Genomic DNA, 22,633 nt, shown 5'->3' with positions numbered 1-22,633 from the left:
TTCAAGGCAAAAACTAAAAGAATGCCTTCCCATCCCACTATACAACCCCACACCTCTGCAGAGAAGGGTAGCTAGAAGTCATGAAATAAAACAGCAAAGAAAAAAAGAAATCACTCTCCACAATGATTCTTAAATTTTGATTTTTAAGAGAGGACAAGGACCTGAGTTTGCCTTTTAGTACTTCAGAGTAATGAATTTACACAATCAAAATGTATCAAAATGTACATGCATCCCTAATCAATTAACATGAATTCACTCCCAAACACATAAAATAAACACATAAATTTGGGCTTAAATTTTCCAAATTCCCACTATTGAGGACTTAATTGATCCAATTTTTAAGTTAAAAATCTTGAAAGCACTCAGTAGGACTGCCCAAATCACAGACTCAAAAGACATGCAGTTCATTTTACCAATGTAGTTGAAACAACTTCCTAGCAGTTTGCCTATAAAGCAGTTCTCCCTAACACCACTGGGTGGCGCATGTTTGGTTTTGCTTAAGTCAGGTTTTAGAGTTGATCCTCTAAAAATCAGCCTTTTTAAAAGTGAAGGCTCTAGAAAATCATCTAACTCAGGTTTTCAACACATGTTAAGCATGTACAAGGCCCTGGACACTTCAGGACTGAAAAAAAATCTTAAAAAAGAAACCCTAAAAATATATAATAAATAAAATTTAGCCTAAAGGCATGAGTCTTGTAGAGATAATATAGCTTCATTTCTCTATGTAAATCTGGTCCACTGATATCAGTGGACATTGAACCAGGTAAGTCAGAACCACTCCCCAAAGATCACTTCCTCTTCACTTTATTCAAACAAGTCCTCTGTCTTTCCCCAACCCCAACCCCATTCTCTGTGACTCAATATTCTACTACTCCCCTTTCACTGCTCCCTTTAGCATCCTTCAAACACTTCAGGGAAAGGCTTCAGACCTAGCAATTCTCTTGAGCAGCTTGAAAAGCTGTCCCACAAACATCCAGTCAGCCACCTCACCTTCCTAACAGACTCCACCTCAAAGACACCTACTTGTCTAAAGTGTGTGTGTGTGTGTGTGTGTGTGTGTGTGTGTGTGTGTGTGTGTGTGTGTGTGTTCAATGTACATGGGTAACTACATGAAGGGAGAAGGAACCAACAGGAGGAAGGGGGTGACTATGGACAAAGTACATCAAACGCATGTCTGAAAATGCCATAATGGTTCTTATTACTTGGTATGTTAAGAAATTTTTTAAAGCTTTTTTAAAAATTCACAAAAGAAAATAGGTATGTTTTCTTCACTTACAAAAATAAATTTACAACAGAGCCAACAATCTAATCAGCTTTGTTAGGGATCAATGAATCAGGACAGCATCACACTCAACAGAATAGAATAAGAGTACCACTGAGCTAAGCAGAGGAGATGGGCATTACAGACAGATGGATCGTGTTAACTCACTTCCCTTAGAGGGCGAAGGCAGAGAAGGCCGACTCATCACCATCCTGACTCAGATTGGCTGTGAGCCCTTCCTTGGTCTTCTGATGCTATTTTTGTTGTTGCTTTAGACTGGCCCATTACTATGGTTGCAATTAGATTATAAGATGCTACCACAGAGGATTCCATTCTAGTTTGATCTGGTCTGCTAGAGCCTAACATGGAAGCCTCTTCCAAAATGACATGCATAAATTTCATTTAATCTATGTGTATTCTTTCAAAAGTCCTAGAAGAAAATGCTATTGAATTTGTTGCTATGAAATGACCAAAGCCTCTATCTAAACCAGTGGTTCTCAACCTTCCTAATGCTGTAACCATTTAACATAGTTCCTCACACTGTGGTGACCCCCAACCATAAAATTATTATTATTATTATTATTATTATTATTATTATTATTATTATTATTTTGGTTTTTCAAGACAAGGTTTCTCTATGTAGCCCTGGCCATCCTGGAATTCACTCTGTAGACCAAGCTGGCCTTGAACTCACAAAGATCCTTGAACTCACAGAGTACTAGGAATAAAGGCATATGTCACGATCACCTGGCCATAAAATTGTTTTTGTTGCTACTTCATAACTGTAATTTTGCTACTATTATGAAGCATGATGTACACATTTTTGGAGATAGAGGTTTGCCAAAGGGGTCAAGACTCACCGGTTGAGAACCACTGATCTAAGCCAGGTTAGTCTCAATTCCTTTTTATTGCATTTTTATTACTAATTTCTAATCTTGTGATTTCAAATTGGCATTGAGTGACTGAACAAATCCAATTCCTTGTAGGATCCAGACCTGCTGATGCTAAAGAATGTTTTAGCAACTTTTGAGGTGAGTACATGTAAGTCATCACTAAGTTAGAAAAATGATACTTGCTGGTTCCAAATTCTGCTCTCAAACCTAGAGGCCATACCTTGGGGATGAAAGAGGTAGAGCTTGACAGGCTACCAGCCTCTTTTATCATCTCTTGTTCCTGGGAATTTCTAGTGGCTGTACCACATGAACTCCTGGTTTGAATATTTACTTAAAAGATTCAACTAGCTATTTTGAGGAACATACACACTCTCATTGTTGAGGAATATAATCTGTAAAAGCTGTCCATCCCCATAGCCCCTGTCAAGAATGAAGATAATGAAACCCAAGGCTCCATTGGCGGATTGGGAGAAGGCTCAAAATCTAGGCTGGAGTTTTTAGTTGATTTATAATATATATAAGTTATATTGGCAGAATCTAAGGGATTTCTTTGGGGATCCATGGCTTTCTTTACTCAAAGGGGATTGTTAAGCCTTAGATTGAGTGGATAAGGAGACTTAGCTCAAAGAGAGGAGGCTGAAAAGGTCCAGGATTTCCCAGAATAGTCTCTAAGTACTACTGGTATACCCGTTAATACAGTTTTCCAGCCCCATCCCAGGTTGATCAAATCAAATTCTTCACGTAAACTACATGGACAATTTTATCAAACATCTCTATGATTCAGTTTTAAAAATCGGAACTCCAGCATCCTGAAAATCTCTACCAGGTTCAATATTTTGTAAAACTGTAATTTTTATGGGTATACTTTTATTCACGATGGTGTGGAGTATTTTTTCTGCCTTGAAACTTGACGAGGAAATGGTACTTCAGAGGGTCCCTTGTGATGCTGCCTGAAGGCCAAACTCTTAAGTTCAACGTATGTAATTCTCTTCTCCAGGAGACTCAAAGCAGAAGTTTAAAAGAAAAATCTTCATATACATTATGTTTCATTGATTGGATGTCTCTGAGTAAGACATAAAACAAGAGATACCCACATTGCAGCATGTCAGAAAACTACCAATGTTCAATAACATGACCCTCCTGATTCTGCAGAGACATATCTAAGTCACTATTCTTCTGATTGTTGGATGAACCTAGAATATTCTACATATTAAGTAAATCAAAATTTTGAAAGCCAATGCTTTTGAAATGCCACACCGTGAAACAGTGGATCAGAAATAACCTGTGAATGAAGTTCTTTCCTGCAGCCTGTCTAGGTAGTTCTCAGTTTAATGCCTATTTTACATTCTTTCCATTTAAATCCCAGCAGCACCACCTACTGATAGTTTAAAGTCAGCATTTTAATAAATTCTAGCAATGCACATATTACGTAATCCACTGGAAAATACCTGCAAACATGCTTTGGCTTTTCACAATATACGCATGATAATATACATGCCAGAGGGAAAGTTTAAAATGTTTGCAGGTGTCAGGTCAAATGGCATTCAATGGCATTGCATGCTCCCATCAAATCATGGCTCTAACATGCTCCTTCATCACCAGTTGCTTCCTTCCTCCTGGAATGCTCTGTCATTCTGTGTGGGTGGCAGCTGGGCTCAGCCAATGAGAGGGGTGACAGGAGGTCAGAGGGCAGAAAGATGTATTGAGGTGTTTATTCTCCTTATATGTCTGTCCTGCCTGAGGCGCCTGGTACAATTCTGTCTGTCTGTCTCTCTTCAAGTCCAGCTCTCCTGGAGTTCTATATACCTGCCGATATCAGTCGGCCTAGGTGTGGTGAGTCGAGGGTGCGTGTCCTGTCCTTCCTCTGTGTGCTCCTTCAGCCTGCGTGTGTCTGCATGGTATGCAGGTGTGTTGCCTTTGGAGGTCCAAGGGAGGCATCAGGTGTCTATCTCTATTGCTATCCACCTTACTTTTGAGACAGGAGTCACTCACTGAATGTGGAGCTCAGGCTGGACTTGCTGCAAGTCCCCAAGATCCACCTGTCTCGGCCTGCCCAGTACTGGGGTTACAAGTGCGTGCAACCATGCCCACCTTTTACACGGGTGCTAGGAATCCAAACTCTAGGCCTCATGCTGGCACAGCCGTCAGTTTGTCTGCTGAGCCATCTCCCCAGCCTGTTCCCTTAGTCCTAATTAGTTCTTTCCTGAAAGAGTGTTCGTATGAACACCCTGAGTACACTTCTGTTTCTTCCAGGGCACTGACTGCAAGAGAGCGCTCTGGAAATTCAGCCTTGCTGGCACATTGAGAAGTGTAATTGCCATTCACTCAACATCTTAATAGACGAATTCTGTAAAAAAAAACAAAAAAAAAAACAAAAAAAACTATTCTATAGGTGAATTCTATAAAAGAAAGAAAGGAAGAAAGAAAGGAAGGAAGGAAGGAAAAATTGTTCTTGGTATAGTAGAGGAAGAAGATTCCATTAGTATTCTTGAAAGCTCAAATTAAAAGAGAAGGGACTGGGTTGAATAAAAAATGTTTGTCTCTGTGTGTGATGTATACATGTGTGCAGATGTGCTCCCCTGTGTATAGACATATGGTGACCGGAGATCAGCACTGTGTGTCTTCCCTGTCACTTGGAGGTAATGTACCTGGACATTAAGGGATAAATCCTATTATTTTGCCGGCGCTCAGAAAGCGTAAGTACAGAAAGCACTGTGAAGAACAAAGGTGGACACAGGAAAACACAGTGGAAGCCGCAACCATCCAGGAAAGCCTCACTCCTGGGAGGATCTGCTCACTGACACAGCACAGTTAGAGACAGATAAAGCAAGATTAGGCAACAAAACAGAAATCTTTCTCCCAGTAATGCAAAGTCCACAGGCATCCAAATCTACTCTGGAAAAAGCCTAGTCATGAGCATGTTAACTTCTGTTGCGTAATGAACAATTTCTTGACTTTATTATAATTACCCAACACACTGCCAAGACCTTCAAAAGGTCTGAGACTTGACTTGCAAATGAAAGCTTAGTTCTTCAAACAGTGATGGACGAAGAAGATGCAGCTTGAAGACATAAGACCATTTACTCACAGAATATTGGCATCTTCTGGGCACAGGGGAGTAGGATGGCCAGGCAGCACATGTGCATGCAATGGGCTGCAGAACAAGAGAGGGACCCAAACTTAGAGATCCAAGTCTTTTTATGTAGGTAAACCTGCCTGCCTCTGGCTCTTTGCAGAAACACGAACCACATCTACCAAGGCTACAAGAGAATTTGCTCTTTGTTCCTAAAGTCAGCGCCTCTGCCTGCAAGATGTTCAGGACACACAAAGGAACTATGGAGAACCACCTATGGAGGACTACCTCCTGTGGAGGACCACATCCTATGGAGGACCACCTCCTGTGGAGGACCAACTATGGAGAACCACCTATGGAGGACCACCTCCTGTGGAGGACCACTTCCTATGGAGGACCACCTCCTATAAAGAACCACCTATAGAGGACCACCTCCTATGGAGGACCACCTCCTAACAAATTCTATCTTTCCTTTTAGGTTTTGTCAACTTTTCCCATGAGTATACCAATCCATGTAAAGTCCTTATAAAAGGCCCTTCCCTACAAAAGGCCCAGAGTTCCTTCCCCAGCATGAAAATAACAAACAAAAAAGCAAACATAACCCCCAAATCAGAACATGAGTCACATAACTCAATTTTCTAGTAGCCATGTCAGAAAATATAAAGAACACACACCACCCCAATACTAGTTTCTGTGACACAGTGAAAACAGTGAAATAAATTCCCACCAAAACAGCAAATGGCCTATATTAATTTTTCAATTATAAATTCAAGTTAAACCTGTTAGTCTATATTAACTTTTCTAAGCTTTCTAAATTTAAATTAAGATTTAAGTTCAGTTACACAAGAACGTAAGTCATCACAAATGTCCAGTGGTCCAGATGGGCAGTACAGCTTTGGATCCACCCTCCCTTAAGCAGCAATCACAGCCGTTTGGAGTGAGGGAACGCGGATGAGATGGAAAACAAGCTCTCTCTGATCACTCCAGCCAGATATTCTGAACCCTCCTCTCCATGAGTCCTTGACCTTGGCCAGATCCTTGCTGGCCTGCATAGGCCAGTTTTAAAGATTCCTGTGGGATCAAGAGAGATAGCTCAGTGGTTAAGAACACTTACTGCTTTTGCTATACACTCAGGTTCAGTTCCCAACACCCACACGGGCACTCATACCTGCCTATAACTTTAGTTTCGGGGGATCCAACACCCTCTTGTAGCATCCATGGGTACAGGGCATGAAGGTGGTACACATACATGCATGCAGGCTAACACTCATCTACACTTTTAAAAAATTACAAATAAATCTATAAATAAAAGAATTATTCCTGCTGAGTTGGTTTAGAGACAATCTCCCCACACCTTTGGCAGCTGACCACCTCAGCCTGGACTCCCCAGAACTCTCTGTATCTTTTTTTTGTTTTTGGTTTTTCGAGGCAGGGTTTCTCTGTGTAGCTTTGCGCCTTTCCTGGAACTCACTCTGTAGCCCAGGTTGGCCTCGAACTCACAGAGATCCACCTGGCTCTGCCTCCCAAGTGCTGGGATTAAAGGTGTGCACCACCACCGCCTGGCACTCTGTATCTTTAATGTCTCCTCTAGGTAATTTCTCATCCACTCACTACTTCCCCCCCCCCCCATCTGCTATATCCCACAGACCAGGTCTGCATCTAGTGTAGTGATTTTTTTTTTAAGATTTATTTATTTATTATGTATACAGAAGAGGGAGCCAGATCTCATTACAGATGGTTGTGAGCCACCATGTGGGTGCTAGGAATTGAACTCAGGACCTCTGGAAAAGCAGTTGGTGCTCTTAACCTCTGAGCCATCTCTCCAGTCCCTACTGTAATAATTTCTAAATAAAATCTATCTTCCCACTTCAGATAATGTTGGTGCTGATTGTCCCTAGCCATTGAGAAGGTGAGGAGTTCCCAGAGGGCTCAATGGCTACATGTAGGAAATGTAAGACAATGGTGTTCGGTGTGAGTTTTCAAGAAACCAAACACCAGAGGCTGGAGAGATGCCTCTGCAGGTAGAGGACCTGATTTAATTCCCACTGCCCAGGTCAAGATGCTTGCACTCGCTTTAAACTCCAGATCCAGGGATATTCAAAGCTTCTGGCTTCCATGGGTTTCTCTACTCATGTGTGTATACACACCCACACACTTAACAAATCTTAAAAAACACCAAACCGCCGGGCGGTGGTGGCGCACGCCTTTAATCCCAGCACTCGGGAGGCAGAGTCAGGCGGATCTCTGTGAGTTCGAGGCCAGCCTGGACTACCAAGTGAGTTCCAGGAAAGGCGCAAAGCTACACAGAGAAACCCTCTCTCGAAAAAACCAAAAAAAAAAAAAAAAAAAAAAAAAAACACCAAACCTCAGAAAAAAAAAATCACCTAGTCATAAAATTAATTTTCTGCAGGCCAAATATGTCAGGCTGGATCTAACTCAACTTTCAATGTGTTTCAAGTTGCCTGTCTTCTGTGGTGGCAATACTAGAGATGGAACCCAGGGCCTCAAGTATGCCAGGCACATGTTCTATCACTGGACCCCAAAGTGCCTGTCTTTTCACTACAGTTCATCTGTCCTTGATACAGTTTGGGTGACAAAGGGAAATTTTATGTCCTTTAAAGTTTAGAGGAGTGACATCACTTCAAATCTATAGACTAGCCATACCCAGGGATAAGCTCTAAGATCAAGAACTTGTCTTGAGCTGTGAGGTTTTTTTCTAGTATTCTTTTGTAAGACAGCTCTATTTTCTCTCTTAAAGGCAGGCAATATAAGAAGGAAGCAGAAAAGGAGATTTATTTTATCATCTTATTTTCTTTTTGAACTCTTCATGCCAAAAAATAGGCATGTTTTTCTGGCAAATTTTTCATTTGTTTTGTGTATCTGTATTTTTCCCAATTCTGAGTTAAAATAAAAGCAGAGGTTGGAGCAAGCTTGCCATGGTGCTTCCAAGCCACAGACTGATTGCAAAAGTTATCCTGAGCAGTTCTATTATAAACATGGATGCACAGATATATCAATTGTGTGCTGACTTGGCTCCTTTGGGCATATACCCAGTAGTGGAAGAGTTGGATCAAATGGTATTGCGATTTTTAATTTATTGAGGAATCTCCATACTGATTTCTGTGGTGGTATTGTGTTACCCAAAATATTGTGCACTCTAATAAACTTATCTGGGGTCAGAGACAGAACAGCCACTAGATACAAAGGCTAGAAAATGGTGGCACTCACACCTTTAATCCTAGCACTCCAGAGGTAGAAATCCCTCTGGATCTTTGTGAGTTCAAGGCCACATTGGAAACGGCCAGGCATGGTGACACACGCCTTTAATCCCAGGGAGTGGTGGTAGAAAGCAGAAAGGTATATAAGGCGTGAGGACCCGAAATTAGAAGCATTTGGCTGGTTAAGCATTCTTCAGGCTTTCGAGTAGCAGTTCAGTAGAGACCCATTCTGGATGAGGACTCAGAGGCCTCTAGCCTGAAGAAACAAGACCAGCTGAGGATCCAGCGAGGTGAGGTGGCTGTGGCCTGTTCTGTCTCTATGATCTTCCAGCATTCACCCCAATACCTGGCTCAGGTTTGATTTTATTAATAAGAACTTTTAAGATTCATGCTACAGATTTCCATAGTGACTAGATCAATTTACACTCCAACAAGAAATGTATAAAGACTCCTTCTGCCCCACCACACCATTAACACTTAATATTGTTTTGTTTTGATAGTCATTCTAACTGGGGTGAAATGGACCAAACCACTGTTCACAATAGCCAAGTAAGCTATGGAATCAGCTCAGGTGTCAACAGGTCCAGAGGTCCATCACATGAATGTATGAACATTATATAGAGAGGTCTTTCAGCTACGTTAAAAAATCTAAGTATGTTGTTTACAGGAAATCAAGCTTCTGGAGAGCACGATAAAGCAAAACAAGATACACTCAGACAAACATCAAATTTCAGCTCATGTGTGCAGTGACTCAAACGTAGATACTAGCCATATAGGTTTCTTTGGTTCAACCTTGGTACTCCCAGGAAGTCACCTAAGACTGGTTGCTCTGAGAAAAGAAGCTGAGAGATCATTCACAATCATCAAATGGATCAAGTAACGAGAAAGTGCGATCTGAAACTGCAAAAAGAACACAGGTAGATTGATCTCTGGGATGCAAAGGAGACAGCAGGCTAGCCTAGATTACACCTACTACTATTCAATAGTGGAGACAGGGGCATCATCATCATGCTGTTGATCAGCACTGGGAGATGGGCTGTTTGCATGCCAGTTTGCACTAGAAATGTGTCTTTTCATAAAACATATTTGGCATACACATTCCCAACACCATTGAAACAATGCAACACTGCTTAAAGCCTGGGTTAAGCAGTACAGACTGCAGCCTGCAGCCTGGTGTCCTCTTCTGTAAATTCAGCACCTCTATTTGGTAATTTGCCTTCCTACTGTGAATAAATTCCTGACAAGAAACAACTTAAGTGGGAAAGATTTTCACAGTGTGAGAGGACACTGTCCCTCGTGGTGGGGAAGAACTGCTGGTAGGTGGCACGGTGGCACAGGAGCACTGGGAAGCTGCTTGTTACGTGACACCAATCAAGGAGTAGAGAAGAGAGATAGCAAGCAGAACTAAGGGCCAGGGCTATAGCCCTGAGTGCCAATCCCCAGAACCCCACTTCCTCCAACTAGACCTGACCTCTGAAAGTACTACAAATTCCCAAAACAGCCACTAGAGAGGACCATTTATGCAAACGTATGAGCTTGTGTGTTAACTGTTTCACACTCAAACCATAGCAGCATCATTCTTAAACATCCTAAATGCACTTAAAATGAGCTTGAGGAACACCTGCCTGATTCAGGGACTTTTGTAAGACTTGAGAGTATATTATGTAACAGATTTTGGGTAGAATTCACTCAGTACTAAAGTTCTACTAATACCAAAATGAGCTTGTAATGACATGGATTCAAACTGCCTGGTCTACAGGCAGATACGCAACTATGAAACAAAAATTCTTAAAGTAGTTAGTGAAATCATGAAAATCCTGTGCTCATTCTAGTCAACCAAATGAAGAACAGTTGCAAAATTAAAATAACAGCTTAAGGGCCTTAAGTAAGCAAAATAAATTCTAATTTTTCAATTTTCTTCTGTTCCACCCTTTTTCGAATGAGAGAGTAGTTAGTACTGGAAGTTACTATCTCTTCAAGATTATATAAAGGCGTGCGCCACTACCACCCAGCTGCAGATGTTTTAACTGGAGCATTTCTTACCTGCTAAGAGGAAAGAACATTTTGGATCCTAGATGTTATCTGTAATTCTTACCCATTACTTAAACAGATAAAAGATATTTTCTTAAAATAGAAAAAAGTGGTAATGAGCCACTCCTTCTGGCCCTACATGACCTTTAGAGTCTTGATATTGTAATTGCTTAAAAATGCAAGTTTGCTCCAGGAAAAAGACCTATGGAGGGATAGTACGAACAATATGCAAATTTGCATTTGCTTATGCATGACTTCATCCAGGAAAAAACAAGGTGAAATGTGGGAAACTGCAGTCATCATTGGAATACACAAAACACACATGCAAACACACTTTAAACCCTCAGCAGCGACCTCAGTTCCAGGAGTGCTTAGTCACACTCATCCATAGCTGGGTCACTTCTCTTATTTCAGCTGACTTCTCCCACAGCTTCATGTAAACCAGAGCTGTAACCCTTGCTATGCCCACATCCATAGCACACTTCTGCTCTTTCCTGAGGTAAAGTGCTATATTTATTGTTGTGTTCACATATTTCCAAGTGAGCCATTTAACATGTGTGACACTGTGCTGGTTTTATCAAGCTCCCATATTTATTCATTGCTGAAGTTTTTGAATGCTGTGTTTCTAGCCTAATTTCACCATAAACCCGAAGGAATTTTTTTATTGCGTAATTTTTCCCAGAACAGCAATTTTTAGGACACAATATATAAATTATAGCAGAACTTATGTATCATCGCAGCTCAACACAACAGTAAGAGTCAAAAGACAATCTACAAAATCTTGTTGCTGGAAAGGACCACCACCGTGAGTTCTCTTTGGTTGGTTATGAACATTCTGGAGAGCACTGTACATTTCTCAAAAGATAGCTCTAGGAATTAAGAGGAAGAAACTAAGCAGTTATAAATGGCATTTGATTTGTAAGTCACAAATTAGTAAGTAGAGGGAATATTTAGAAATAGCATCTTAAGAAGACACCAAATATAGCAATTAGATCAAGCTATGCAGTTCAGCTTTACTTGAGTACTGTTTGACTTAGTCAAGACTGGGCATTAGCGCTTGTCATCAGTTCAAACATCAGGATGTTTACTTCTGACAAAACTATTCACACACATCTTCTTAACACAGCTCCTTTCACTCCTTACCATCTCCTCATCATCTTTTGAGGAGTTTGGTTTTTCAAACAATTTTCTCAGCCATTTACATAAAACATCTAGCATGAACTGAATAATCAATTTAAAATTTCCCACAGACAAAAAAGATAGATTCAAGTTTCAATATTCCTCACAAAGTTTTTTAAGATGGCATTTTTGTGTGTTACAAATGTACAAATCAGTATAGATCACTATAAACTCTAGATGAACATCAGAAGCAAAATTTTCTATCATGCTAATAATTTTGAGAAAATAATTAACATATGAAAGGCATGCATAAAAGTAAAACTTTGTACTCTTCCATTTTCTCTGCCCTCAGCAAAACAGTAAAACTTGGAACTACTGCCTAGCAAGGTCTGTCCTCCACTTCAAAAGCATATAAAGTTAACTTGAAGAGAAGCCACAGGACTTCTTCTCTCTCCATTTGAACTAATATTTGGCAACAACACAAATAAAAGATGGCCCTGACATTCACTTGATGTTAAAATATCTCACCCCGTTCTATTAGAGTATGAGTTGTTGTTGAAGGAAAGAAAAAGAAGCAAATGGGAAGTCAGTATTTTGTCATTGAAGGAATACACCCCATGAGTATTTCATTCACTCTGGGACCCACTGAAATTTGTAATGAGACAGGAAAAAGGAAAGTAAAAAAGCAGAGAAAGAAAAAAGGAAAAGGGCTGGCCAGGCATGGTGGTACACCAGGGATGAGGAGGCACGAGTTCAAGGCCAGCCTGGGTTACAAAACTCAAAAACAAAACAAAAAAACAAACAAACAAAAGAACTTCTCCAAATCATCTACTTACCAAGAGGAAATGTATGTTTATTCTGTACTTGAAGTAAGCCATTATATCTTTATTGGACTCCATTATAACAGAAAATAATTGAAAAAAATTTAAATACCAACAGGGTATCTAATCTCCTAAAGTCAAGCAGAAAAATAAAATATAAGTACACTTTATCCTTGGAATTATTTTTATGTAGCTGTAAAAAATAAAAAAAAAAATTGACATGAACACAGAAGGGGAAGTACCAGGGAGGGGGAGAGGTAACGGAGAATGAGTGTGACCAAAGTACAGATGTGCAAGGATGAAAGTATCATGACAAAAACCCAGTATTTTATAGGATTACTGTGTGAGACATATAAAATACAATAAAAAGGTTCATTAAAACAATCAACATAAGAGCTAACGTTAAATTTTGTATTGGTAACTTGGGACTAAATAGTATATAGTGACATTTTTTCTTGACTAGTTATTTAGGATGCTGACCTTGTGCCTCATCTGAAATGTTTTCAACACATTCTTAACTAGCACCAAGGATAGAAACTGCAATATCACAGTATTAAGAGTATCTGAGCTTGCTTGCCAACCAGAAGACCTGAAGGAGGAAATGAGGAGGTGCACTATCTCCATTTTGTTTGAGGACCAAGAATACCACATCGTACACTAGAACACCAAGAACAATAAAATCTCAGTCTTACGCTACCTCTCTTCTTTGGTTTAAGTATACAAATATTCTCTATGTCCCAGCACTGCAATGATGATGGTGATGATTACAGCCAGTCCAGAACCAATAAAACAAGGGCTACTATGAAAAGAAAGCACTTCTGCCAGACAGCATTTGTCCTGGCAGGGAATCTCATGGAAAAGGGCTCAACAGCTTGCTGAGAGAACCAGTATCATCAAAGGATGTTCAGAAAGTATGTTTCCATAGCTATGCTAGAGATATGCAATTCCAGGGCCATCATACCCAGCACCATCCCACACTCTCTCCTCATCTAAGTACACACAGGTACTTAAGTCATGAGTAAGTTACTCAGGCCAAATGGCTAATATTTCAGATAGACACAGAAGACGGGAGCAGAGACTGGCACCGATTCGGTAGGCATACAAGCACTGTAAACTCCAAGTAAGTAAAAGGCAGGTCTTGGAGGAATCACAAAGCTGCCCAAGATCATTTAACAAACAAGAACACTCTTTTGAAAAAAGTTTTATCTCTGTTAAAGTGTAGTCCTCTGAATTTCTAGGGCAAAAATTGAAATTTCCACTTAATAGAAGTGTATGAGGTGGGTGATGGTGGTGCACACCTTTAATCCCAGCACTCGGGAGGCAGAGACCGCCTGGTCTACAGAGAGAGAGTGAGTTCCAGGACAGGCTCCAGAGCTACACAGAGAAACCCTGTCTCAAAAAACCAAAAAAAAAAAAAAAAAAAAAAAAAAAGTGTGTGCATGTATGATACACACATATCTATATATGATATATAAATATATATATATATATATACACACACAACATATATATGAACTTCTCTATCTCCAATGCAGAATACTATCACCACCATCAAGCACTTCCAAGAGATCTTTATGACAGCAAACTATGACACATTTACAACAAAAGTTAATGCCACTATTTTACCTTGTGCTATCTATCCAACTGCATGAGTGAACTTGTTATTATGAAGCCTCTTGAAAGTGAATTTATCTGTATCCTTATTGACTTCCTCAGTCAGTTTTAGCAACCCCTTTGAATATGCATTCATTAGTTTTTCAGTAATTTTGGTTTGGATAAAAAGTAACCTATCATGTATGTTTTATATAAATTTTCCATCTAGGATCTGTCTTACCTAACAGATACTCTATTCTATGAATCTAACCAAAAACCTTCTTAATTATGTTTATCTTTAAAAAACACAATCATCTATAATGAACACACATCCTTCCAAGAAACAATAATTAGTTGTATTTTTTAATCCCTTAACCAGATGAAGTAGGACTTAATCCTGAATCCTAGCAATCTAATGGAGTTCATTACTGCATCTTGTGTTTATAACTTAACTATGCTTTGCTCAACCTGATTCCAATTTGGTAATCAACTGGAGGAAATAAACAATTCTGATTTTCTTGCCCTTTCAGCACCCTGGTATTGACACTAGGCTAAGGAGAAATCTTTTACAAGCAAACCAAATATATGTATCTGAAAATACAGTCCTTGTATAACACAGTACTTATGAAATTACCTCAAAGCCATTCAGCCTGAGTCTAATGGGTGTGTGAACCACTGAGAAAAGTTCACTTTGGTGAGACAGGAAAACGAGCTATTGTTTTCAGCACAACTGTCTTCAGTTCTCTGAATACTACTGAAAATGAAAACAAAGTTGCAGCACCCTCTTCTGGCCTCGGTAACCTCAGCTTAGTCGGTTATACACAGCACACAGAAACTGTCAGATTAACCACGTTCCCTTAAATGTGCAGTTCCTGAAATGAGCATGAAAAACTTGTTTCACTACTTTCTTGTGCATGTTATGTGTGGTCTATGTGTAGTTTATGCACGCTCTTGTATGTAGATGTACCTATGTACTCAGGGAAGCCAGGGGACATCAGTTATAATGTTCTACCACTCGCTGCCTTATTCCCTTAAGACCAGGTCTCACACTGAAACTGGAGATAAGCTGGCAACCAGGAAGCCCTAGCAACATCACTGATGCCACCTCTCACAGTACAGAGGATATGGAAACATGATTACATCTAGAACTTTATGTGCATTCTGGGGATCTGAACTCAGGTCCTCAAGCTTGTATGGAAAATGTTCTTACCTGATGAGACATCTCCCAGTCTGGAGTTTCGTAACTTTTTTTTTTTTTTTCCTTTTTCCGTTTTTTGAGACAGGGTTTCTTGTGTAGTTTTGGTGCCTGTCCTGGAGCTTGCTATGTAGCCCAGGCTGGCCTTGAACTCACAGAGATCTGCCTGGCTCTGCCTCCCGAGTGCTGGGATTAAAGGCACACACCACCACTGCACGGTGAGTTTCATTACTTCTATGTACAAATCATGTGGGTTATGATTATGTATCTTTTAGGAATAAGGGTAACTTTAATGAAAATAGATTTTCAGATTTGGGTGGTAGATAAGTACATAAAAATGTATTTGATAAAAAGTATAAAACCCAATATGAAGCTCTACAGTTTCCCTGATGAATGCTTATTTTTTTAACTGTATAGAAGTTAATTTGGTTGTTTGGTCTTTTGATATGGGTAGCCTTGTTGTGTGTTTTTATTTACAATGCTTTTTCATAATAAAATATAAAAATTAAATAAGATAATAAAAATTTCCACTGAACATAAAAAAATCAAGTTAAAGGATACTACAAAAATCTAGAATGTGGGCAATTCTCTGACGTGGTGTGGATCTTAAAAAGTCAACATGAAGAGTAGAGAAAGATAACAATGGGGGCTAATCTAGATTAACAACAGTATAAAGGGACATTATATAGGTGGCATATATATATTCCTGGAATGGAGCCTAGATTTAAGAATGAATAATGTATATTTAAGACAGTTTGCAGGGTGTTGATAGTAATATCTTAAGAATCACTGCCAGGCCAGGCTGTGGTAGTGCATGCCTTTAATCCCAGCACTCAGGAGGCAGAGGCAGGCGGATATCTGTGAGTTCGAGGCCAGCCTGGTCTACAGAGCTAGTCCAAGACAGGTTCCAAAGCTACAAAGAAACCCTGTCTCGAAAAAATAAAAAATAAAAAAAAAAAAAGAATCACTGCTGGTATTCCTGAACATAACAGTGGTCTAGATTACTTGGGAGGTTGTTCTTATCCTTACAGGAAACTTGAAATAGTCATACATACAGCTTCCATCTGTATTCAGATCTGCATTCAATAAAGTAGGTGCATCTCTATTCACATGTACATCTACATACAAATACACATGCATATAAATATACACAAGGACATAAAGCTAAATGTTAGTAATTAGCAGAAGAATATTTGGGGAGTCAATGCTTTACTCTTTCTGTCTCTGGTGAAGGAATCTCTCTGTAGAACTGAAACTTCTCTGTGCAGACAGCTGTGTAATGTAATGTACATAGGCAATGTACCAACCACAGCATCAGCCTATTTAGTAGTTCCTACTCACCTTCCAAGATGAAAGATAACTGAAAATACCACCCAGATAGTTTCTTCTGTATATTCCTTATACTAAGAGATACAAGCAGTTATTAACTCCTAACAAACCAGAGAAACAAAAATTAAAAACCTAACAAAATCATTAGAAAACAACAAATGAATCAAAATGTTAAACTTAGGTTGTTATTAACATAAAAAGGAGCTATAACAGGAAGCTATTATTATTATAATGTAATTGGCAAGTAAAACAAGGTAATAGGTAAGATAAATAAAACAGTAATTTTAATGTACATTAGGTAAAAAGTTGACCAATTCTACCTATAAACCTCATATTAGGAAATAATTTCTACAATTGGGTTAGAGTTGAACAGTTTATTATGCAGGGCATTAATCTAACACAAACTTAAGCACTGGACAAAGGATATTTTCAAGTTCAATGAGACAGATGTCACACATGAAAGACCTCTATATTAGAAATGAATGAAGCTGATTTATTGAACACTTTAAGTATTAAAAGCAAAGAGGAAAGAAAAAATGTTCCAGAAGAAATTAGTAAGAAGGGCATCTCTGGGCATGTATTAGAAAAATGTCCTTCCCCAAGTAGAGGGTGATAGGTAACAGTGACAGAAGATCAAAAGTCTATAAAATCGTATTAGCACAAAGCACAAGCCACACCTAGTAATTTCAGGGCACTCACATATTATCACATTCAATTATGCATGGGGACTGCAGCATAGGAGCAGAGTCGCATTTTGCCTCATTTAGTTGTCACTTTGATAGAAACATTTCTCAAACTTAAAAAAAGGAATAAACCAAAAATTTCCTTCATAGATGTTTACTCTTCAGATACTTTGTTTTATAAGTTAGTCTATTTCATCAAAATATGAACAGCTGTCAATGAAAATTTCTTTTTGTTGTTGTTTGGTTTTTTGAGACAGCGTCTCATTATGTATCCTGGCTGGCCTGGAACTCACTATTGTAGACCATGCTGGCCTCAAACTCAGAGAGATCTGCCTGCCTTTACCTCCTGAGTGCTGGGATTAAATGTGTACATCATCACGCACAGCAAAGATTTTCTAGAAGCACAACTTGCATGGATTTAAAACAAAACTATTTGTGATCCCTGTTAGCCCCATCTTTCTACCCTTGTCATGCTACTTCAAGGATGAAAGACCAGTCCTTCATTCTCATTGGAACTTTTCTACCAAGTACTTGCACCAAGTCAAGATACTTAGACAGAATCAGTATCAATCACTCATTTAACTCTTTATACACTCTAATACATAATAAAAAATATATATGCATTGTAAAATTGGTAACTTTTTTTTAATTTCACCACTGATAGGCTTAAAGGGTAAGAAGAATACTAAAAAATATTTTGTTGATATTTTAATATGAAGATATCAAAAATTAAAATGGGAATATAGTTGTAAACATGAACTTATTAAAATGAAAAGAAAATACAATATGACTCAGAGGAAAGTATATCATTTAAACCATAATATTTAAATTGGAACAAAAGATTATAATCTAACAGCTAACAAGGTTTTATTAAAAAATATTTAAAATGTGACACATGAATTAAAATTTTAACTTTACTATTTGATAATGACATACTTTAAACTCAAGTGAAAAGAGCTTTAAATATGTCCCTGTGAATTAATCACCCTTAAGATTATCTGCCAAAGCTGAAGTCATTTGTCGAAAAGGAAACAGACAAGTCTTGGAAATGCAAATCTAACTTGCATTCACAGGAGGAAAATTTAGATCTATTAGTTAAATATGGTACTCAAATTTTAGGTTATTTAAATACTGGTATAGTACAACCAGGGAAATTATAAATATTTATAACTAAAATGTCAGTAGAATACCTTTTTGTATGGATTAAAATGATTCATTAAAATTACTCCTGAATAAGAAGCAAAAATAATTCCAATAGAACTACAAATGAGACAGACAGAGAGGAAAAACTTAAAAACTCCAGTTTGAAAATTAACAATAAATATGTAAACTATTCAACATAATCAGGAATATAAATTACTTTGAAACACCTACTTATAGCAATTTTAATGAGAATTAAAAGGTACAATGTGTCAAAGACATTTTAAAAACTAGTGGGGTAAGACAAGTGAATCAAATTTTGTTTATATCTTAAAAATTACAAGAGACTCTGAAAATGTAGTGTTAGTTCATTTTTGTTTCCAATTGAAAACTTTCTAGGCATCGCCTCTATCTTTGGTGTCACTGCTACCAATAAACACAGTATACAGCTTTAAACCTAATCACCACATTCAACTAGGGAAAAGTAAATCAACATTGCTTCTTTAAAAATAAGATATAAAGACTAATTTTTGTCTCATGGTCCACAATACCTGGAACATCATGCCAAAATACAAAAGTCTAAAGGGAACATTATTCTCCTCTAACTGCACCAAAAATGTGGCTACTGTAAGCTGGTATGATGACAGCCAATAGTGGGCAAAAGCTACAGAAAGACATAACATACATAGGCTTCGCTCACAATTAGTGAAAGAAAGGTTCGATTTCATGTGACACTACAAGACAATGCCTTCTTCGGGTCAATGTGCTACAACTTGGTTCTCTTGCAGCTTAAAAAGATAGTGTACTTATCTTAAATTTACACAAAACATTAGCAAACATGGTAGTTGTTCATGATTAAAATAAAACAGCAATGTAAATTAATTTAACACAGTGTTAAATATATTCACATGATCACCACTGTAATTGAAATGGTCACTAATGAAGTTACATGTCAATATATGTACATAACATTTGCCATAGCAGTTTTTGAACTTTTGAGTGTTGCAGACCAGGTAATTTTACAAGACAATAATCTTGTAACAATTCTTCATATTACGAAAGGAAATAATGTTGTAAGTAGTTTCATTCTTCTGGGGGAGGGGTAGACCTCTAAAAAGTCAGTGCAAATTGAAGACAGTTCTACCCTCTTGAGTATATGAACTTGTTGACCAAGACAGATTCCTATAAGCTGAGGAAAAACAAATCTTAGGATGTTAACGAATCTCCTAACATTGTCAATGGCATTCAGCAGAAACATGCCACCAAAAGGAACATCAAGTCCTATAGGAGAGCCTTCTGAGAATATGCTTGCTGTGGCTGAGGTGGTTGTTGGCTGCCTCCTGCTTGAGGCAGGGTTGATGATGTTAAGGTATAGTTTGGCACCTGGGACATATTAGGTCCTGCGTTCTGGTATATGGTGACATCAGCAGGCACAGATACAGCAGCAGGTATAGGTACAGGTACAGGTACGGCGGCAGCAGCAACAGCGGCAGCAGCAGCAGGACTATATATTGAAGCCTGACTGGGATATGAGTTTCCTTGAACAGAACTAACCATTGCACTGTGGAGGAAAGAAAACACTGAATTAGCTAAACTAAATAATCAATTGTGCACCCATTCAGATATGAACAGGAAAACCATTTACATTCATTTGATAATTTATTAAATATACAGTGTCAAACACTGTTATTTAAGTACTGGGATGCTATGAAGGAAGAAAAATAAGTGTCTACTATTATAGAACTTACATTTTGGTAGGAGAAAAAAAAGACAGTAAATAAATGTATAGTATGTCAATGGTTAAAATTACAATAAAGAAAAACAGAGCATGACAAATAGTACCAGAAGTACCTGGGACAAAGGATTCTCATTTATGTAGGGTGGTAGAGGAAGGCCTTTCAGATAAGGCTTCATTCAAGGAAAGATTTTAGGAAAGCAGAGGAACCATTATCAGTAGTCTAGAAAAGCACACATTAGGCTAAGAAAAAGAAGCCTTTGAGGTTTTATAATGTGGTATGTTCGAGAAATAGAAAGGAGGCCAAGGTAATTGTGACAGAGTGAGCAAAGAGTGGCAGTTAGGAAGAGGGGCTGCCGAAGATTTAGTGAGTACCTTAGGAGACACAGGGCTGTGCTTATGACTGAAGGGAAATATACTCTTGCTGGGTTTTGAGGAGAAAGGTAATGAGATATGACTTGTATTTTGATAGGCTCACATGGGAACAGGAACAGATGTGAGAGCTGGCAGGTGCCCAGAGCCATAGTAGAGACAGAAGAGAAGGGTCACACCCTACTCTGAAGGAAGTGCCATTGAAATGTGATAATGGACCAAGTAGTCTAGAATGTCTAGTTTTATAACTGATAAAAATAACTGCAATGACAACTTACTAAAAGGAGAAAACTACACATGGGACTATAGCTGACTGGAACAAGAGAAGTATGGGCAAGAAGAAAGAATGGTTTTGGACACCTCAAGTGAGATGTCTAGAAGACACAAGAAAACAATGCACATGCAGTCTGGAGTCCCAGGGGAGAGCAGGAGCCAAAACAGACCCTAAGAGAGTCCTCGTTCAGAGGGCCCTTAGGAAATAACTGATCGGAACAGTCCATACAATGAGCCCTTGACTTAATAATGTCAGGAATGTAAAGGTGCATCTGGAAAGGGCAAATGAGGAGCAGTAAGAAAACAGGAAAATTAAGTGACAATGGCCTCAAACACATTAAAAACAAGGAAGGGAATGAACTGAAGCAGGGTAGAAGACTTGTGAAATGACCACAGAATCTGGAAGTATGGGCATCAGCAGCATCTTGAGAGAATAGTTTCAATGGACTAGTGATATGTGAGCATCATCATCTCCCTATTTCCCTAAAAGTACGGCATAAAGGCATCCCCCCTACACACAGCAACTATCCAGTACATATATCAACTACCTGTGACTGTACCTGTTCAGATGTGCATCTATATCCTTAGAGGCTTGACCTTACAAGCTGGGGAACATTAATGTTGCCTCTGAAGGAACACTTGTGCATTCTACAGGTGCTTTCTGTAGGGCATGTCCTTTGAATGTTTGCCCTTCTTGGCTTGTCTCCTATCTGTTCTCTAGTTATTAGCTTGGCTTCATTTTCTCTAGAACACTTTTGCCTTTCTTTGTCTCTATCTGTTGCTCCTGGGTACCATCAGAACCTACTTGTACATCTGCCATTGCTTTCTCTGGTGGCTGCCATTTTTATGTGTCTACTATAAACAACGGCAGCTTTAAGAGCTAGAACTGAGTTTCTTTCACCTTTTACAGCCATTTATGCAGGACACAATTTTATACCACAAACTCAGTGAGTATGTACTATTTAAATGTTAAGTGTTAATGATGACAATATCAAATACCAGATTGAGATAGAAATGGGTTGCTGTTTTTCAATTCCTTGAAAGTATATCATAGTCTAAATTAATTTAAGAGTTGATTAATATATTTATATTTATAAATATAAAAAAATTTGTGCTTACGAGGAGAAATAAGGCAACTGCTAACACAGCAAATGGAGGTTTAACAACAAAAACAAAAAACAAAACAAAACAAAAAAAAGGAGCAAAATGGAAGAAAAAAGCAAGGCCCAGGGTGAATCAGGGAGGCTGTATATCTGAGTGAGCTTTCCAAGCCATGAGAATTTTTACTGATTGACAGGCAGGTTTTCTTAGCCCTCTTGAACACACATCTAGGAGGCTATTTCTTTAAAAAAACAAAAAAAATTATAAATACATATTCAATATGTATATATAAAATGTATATAAACATACACACACATACATTATCATACATCTCTCTTTCCTCCCTCCCTCCCCTCCCATGCCCCCTACTCTCAAATTGATAGCTTTTTCCTCTGATTATTGTTACATACATATGTGTGTGTGCATGTATATGTATATGTATGTATATGTATACACAAATACATAAACAACCTGCTGAGTTCATTTTTGTTGTTTGTTTATGGTTTGGGGGCTGACAACTTTGTACTGGAGAACCAATAAGGGAACACACAGGAGACCATTTCTTATTCCTTCACACACAGTTTTAGTTTTAGAATTAAGAGCTTTTCAGATATCTGTCCCCTAGGCCACTTGGAAGGTGCTCACTCAGGAGGTGGTACTCATGAAGTTTCCCAAAGCTACCTATAGAAGTGAGTAAGTAAAGTCACCATAGCTTATGGATCTATTTATCAATTATCTTATCTATTAAACAGATGTTTAAGTATTTACTAAGATGAGGTATAAATCAGTGGTAGAA

At 38.5% G+C, this 22,633-nt stretch overlaps 1 protein-coding gene across 1 annotated transcript in view; it reads right to left on the bottom strand.

The window, feature by feature from the left end:
• Window positions 1-16,892: 16,892 nt before the first annotated feature.
• The window catches only part of Stam (signal transducing adaptor molecule), a 64,745-nt gene continuing 59,004 nt past the window's right edge, over window positions 16,893-22,633 (bottom strand). The window contains exon 14 of the mRNA XM_052727684.1: window positions 16,893-19,917. Coding sequence (XP_052583644.1) covers window positions 19,638-19,917 — 280 coding nt within the window. The 3' untranslated portion in view covers window positions 16,893-19,637. The remainder of the gene's footprint in view (window positions 19,918-22,633) is intronic.

Source organism: Peromyscus californicus, unplaced genomic scaffold (assembly GCF_007827085.1).
Source record: "Peromyscus californicus insignis strain IS unplaced genomic scaffold, ASM782708v3 Scaffold_8__1_contigs__length_139910024, whole genome shotgun sequence".
Lineage (NCBI taxonomy): Eukaryota > Metazoa > Chordata > Mammalia > Rodentia > Cricetidae > Peromyscus > Peromyscus californicus.
Note: the sequence above shows the minus strand (reverse complement) of the source record. Positions and strands in the feature narration are given on the sequence as shown.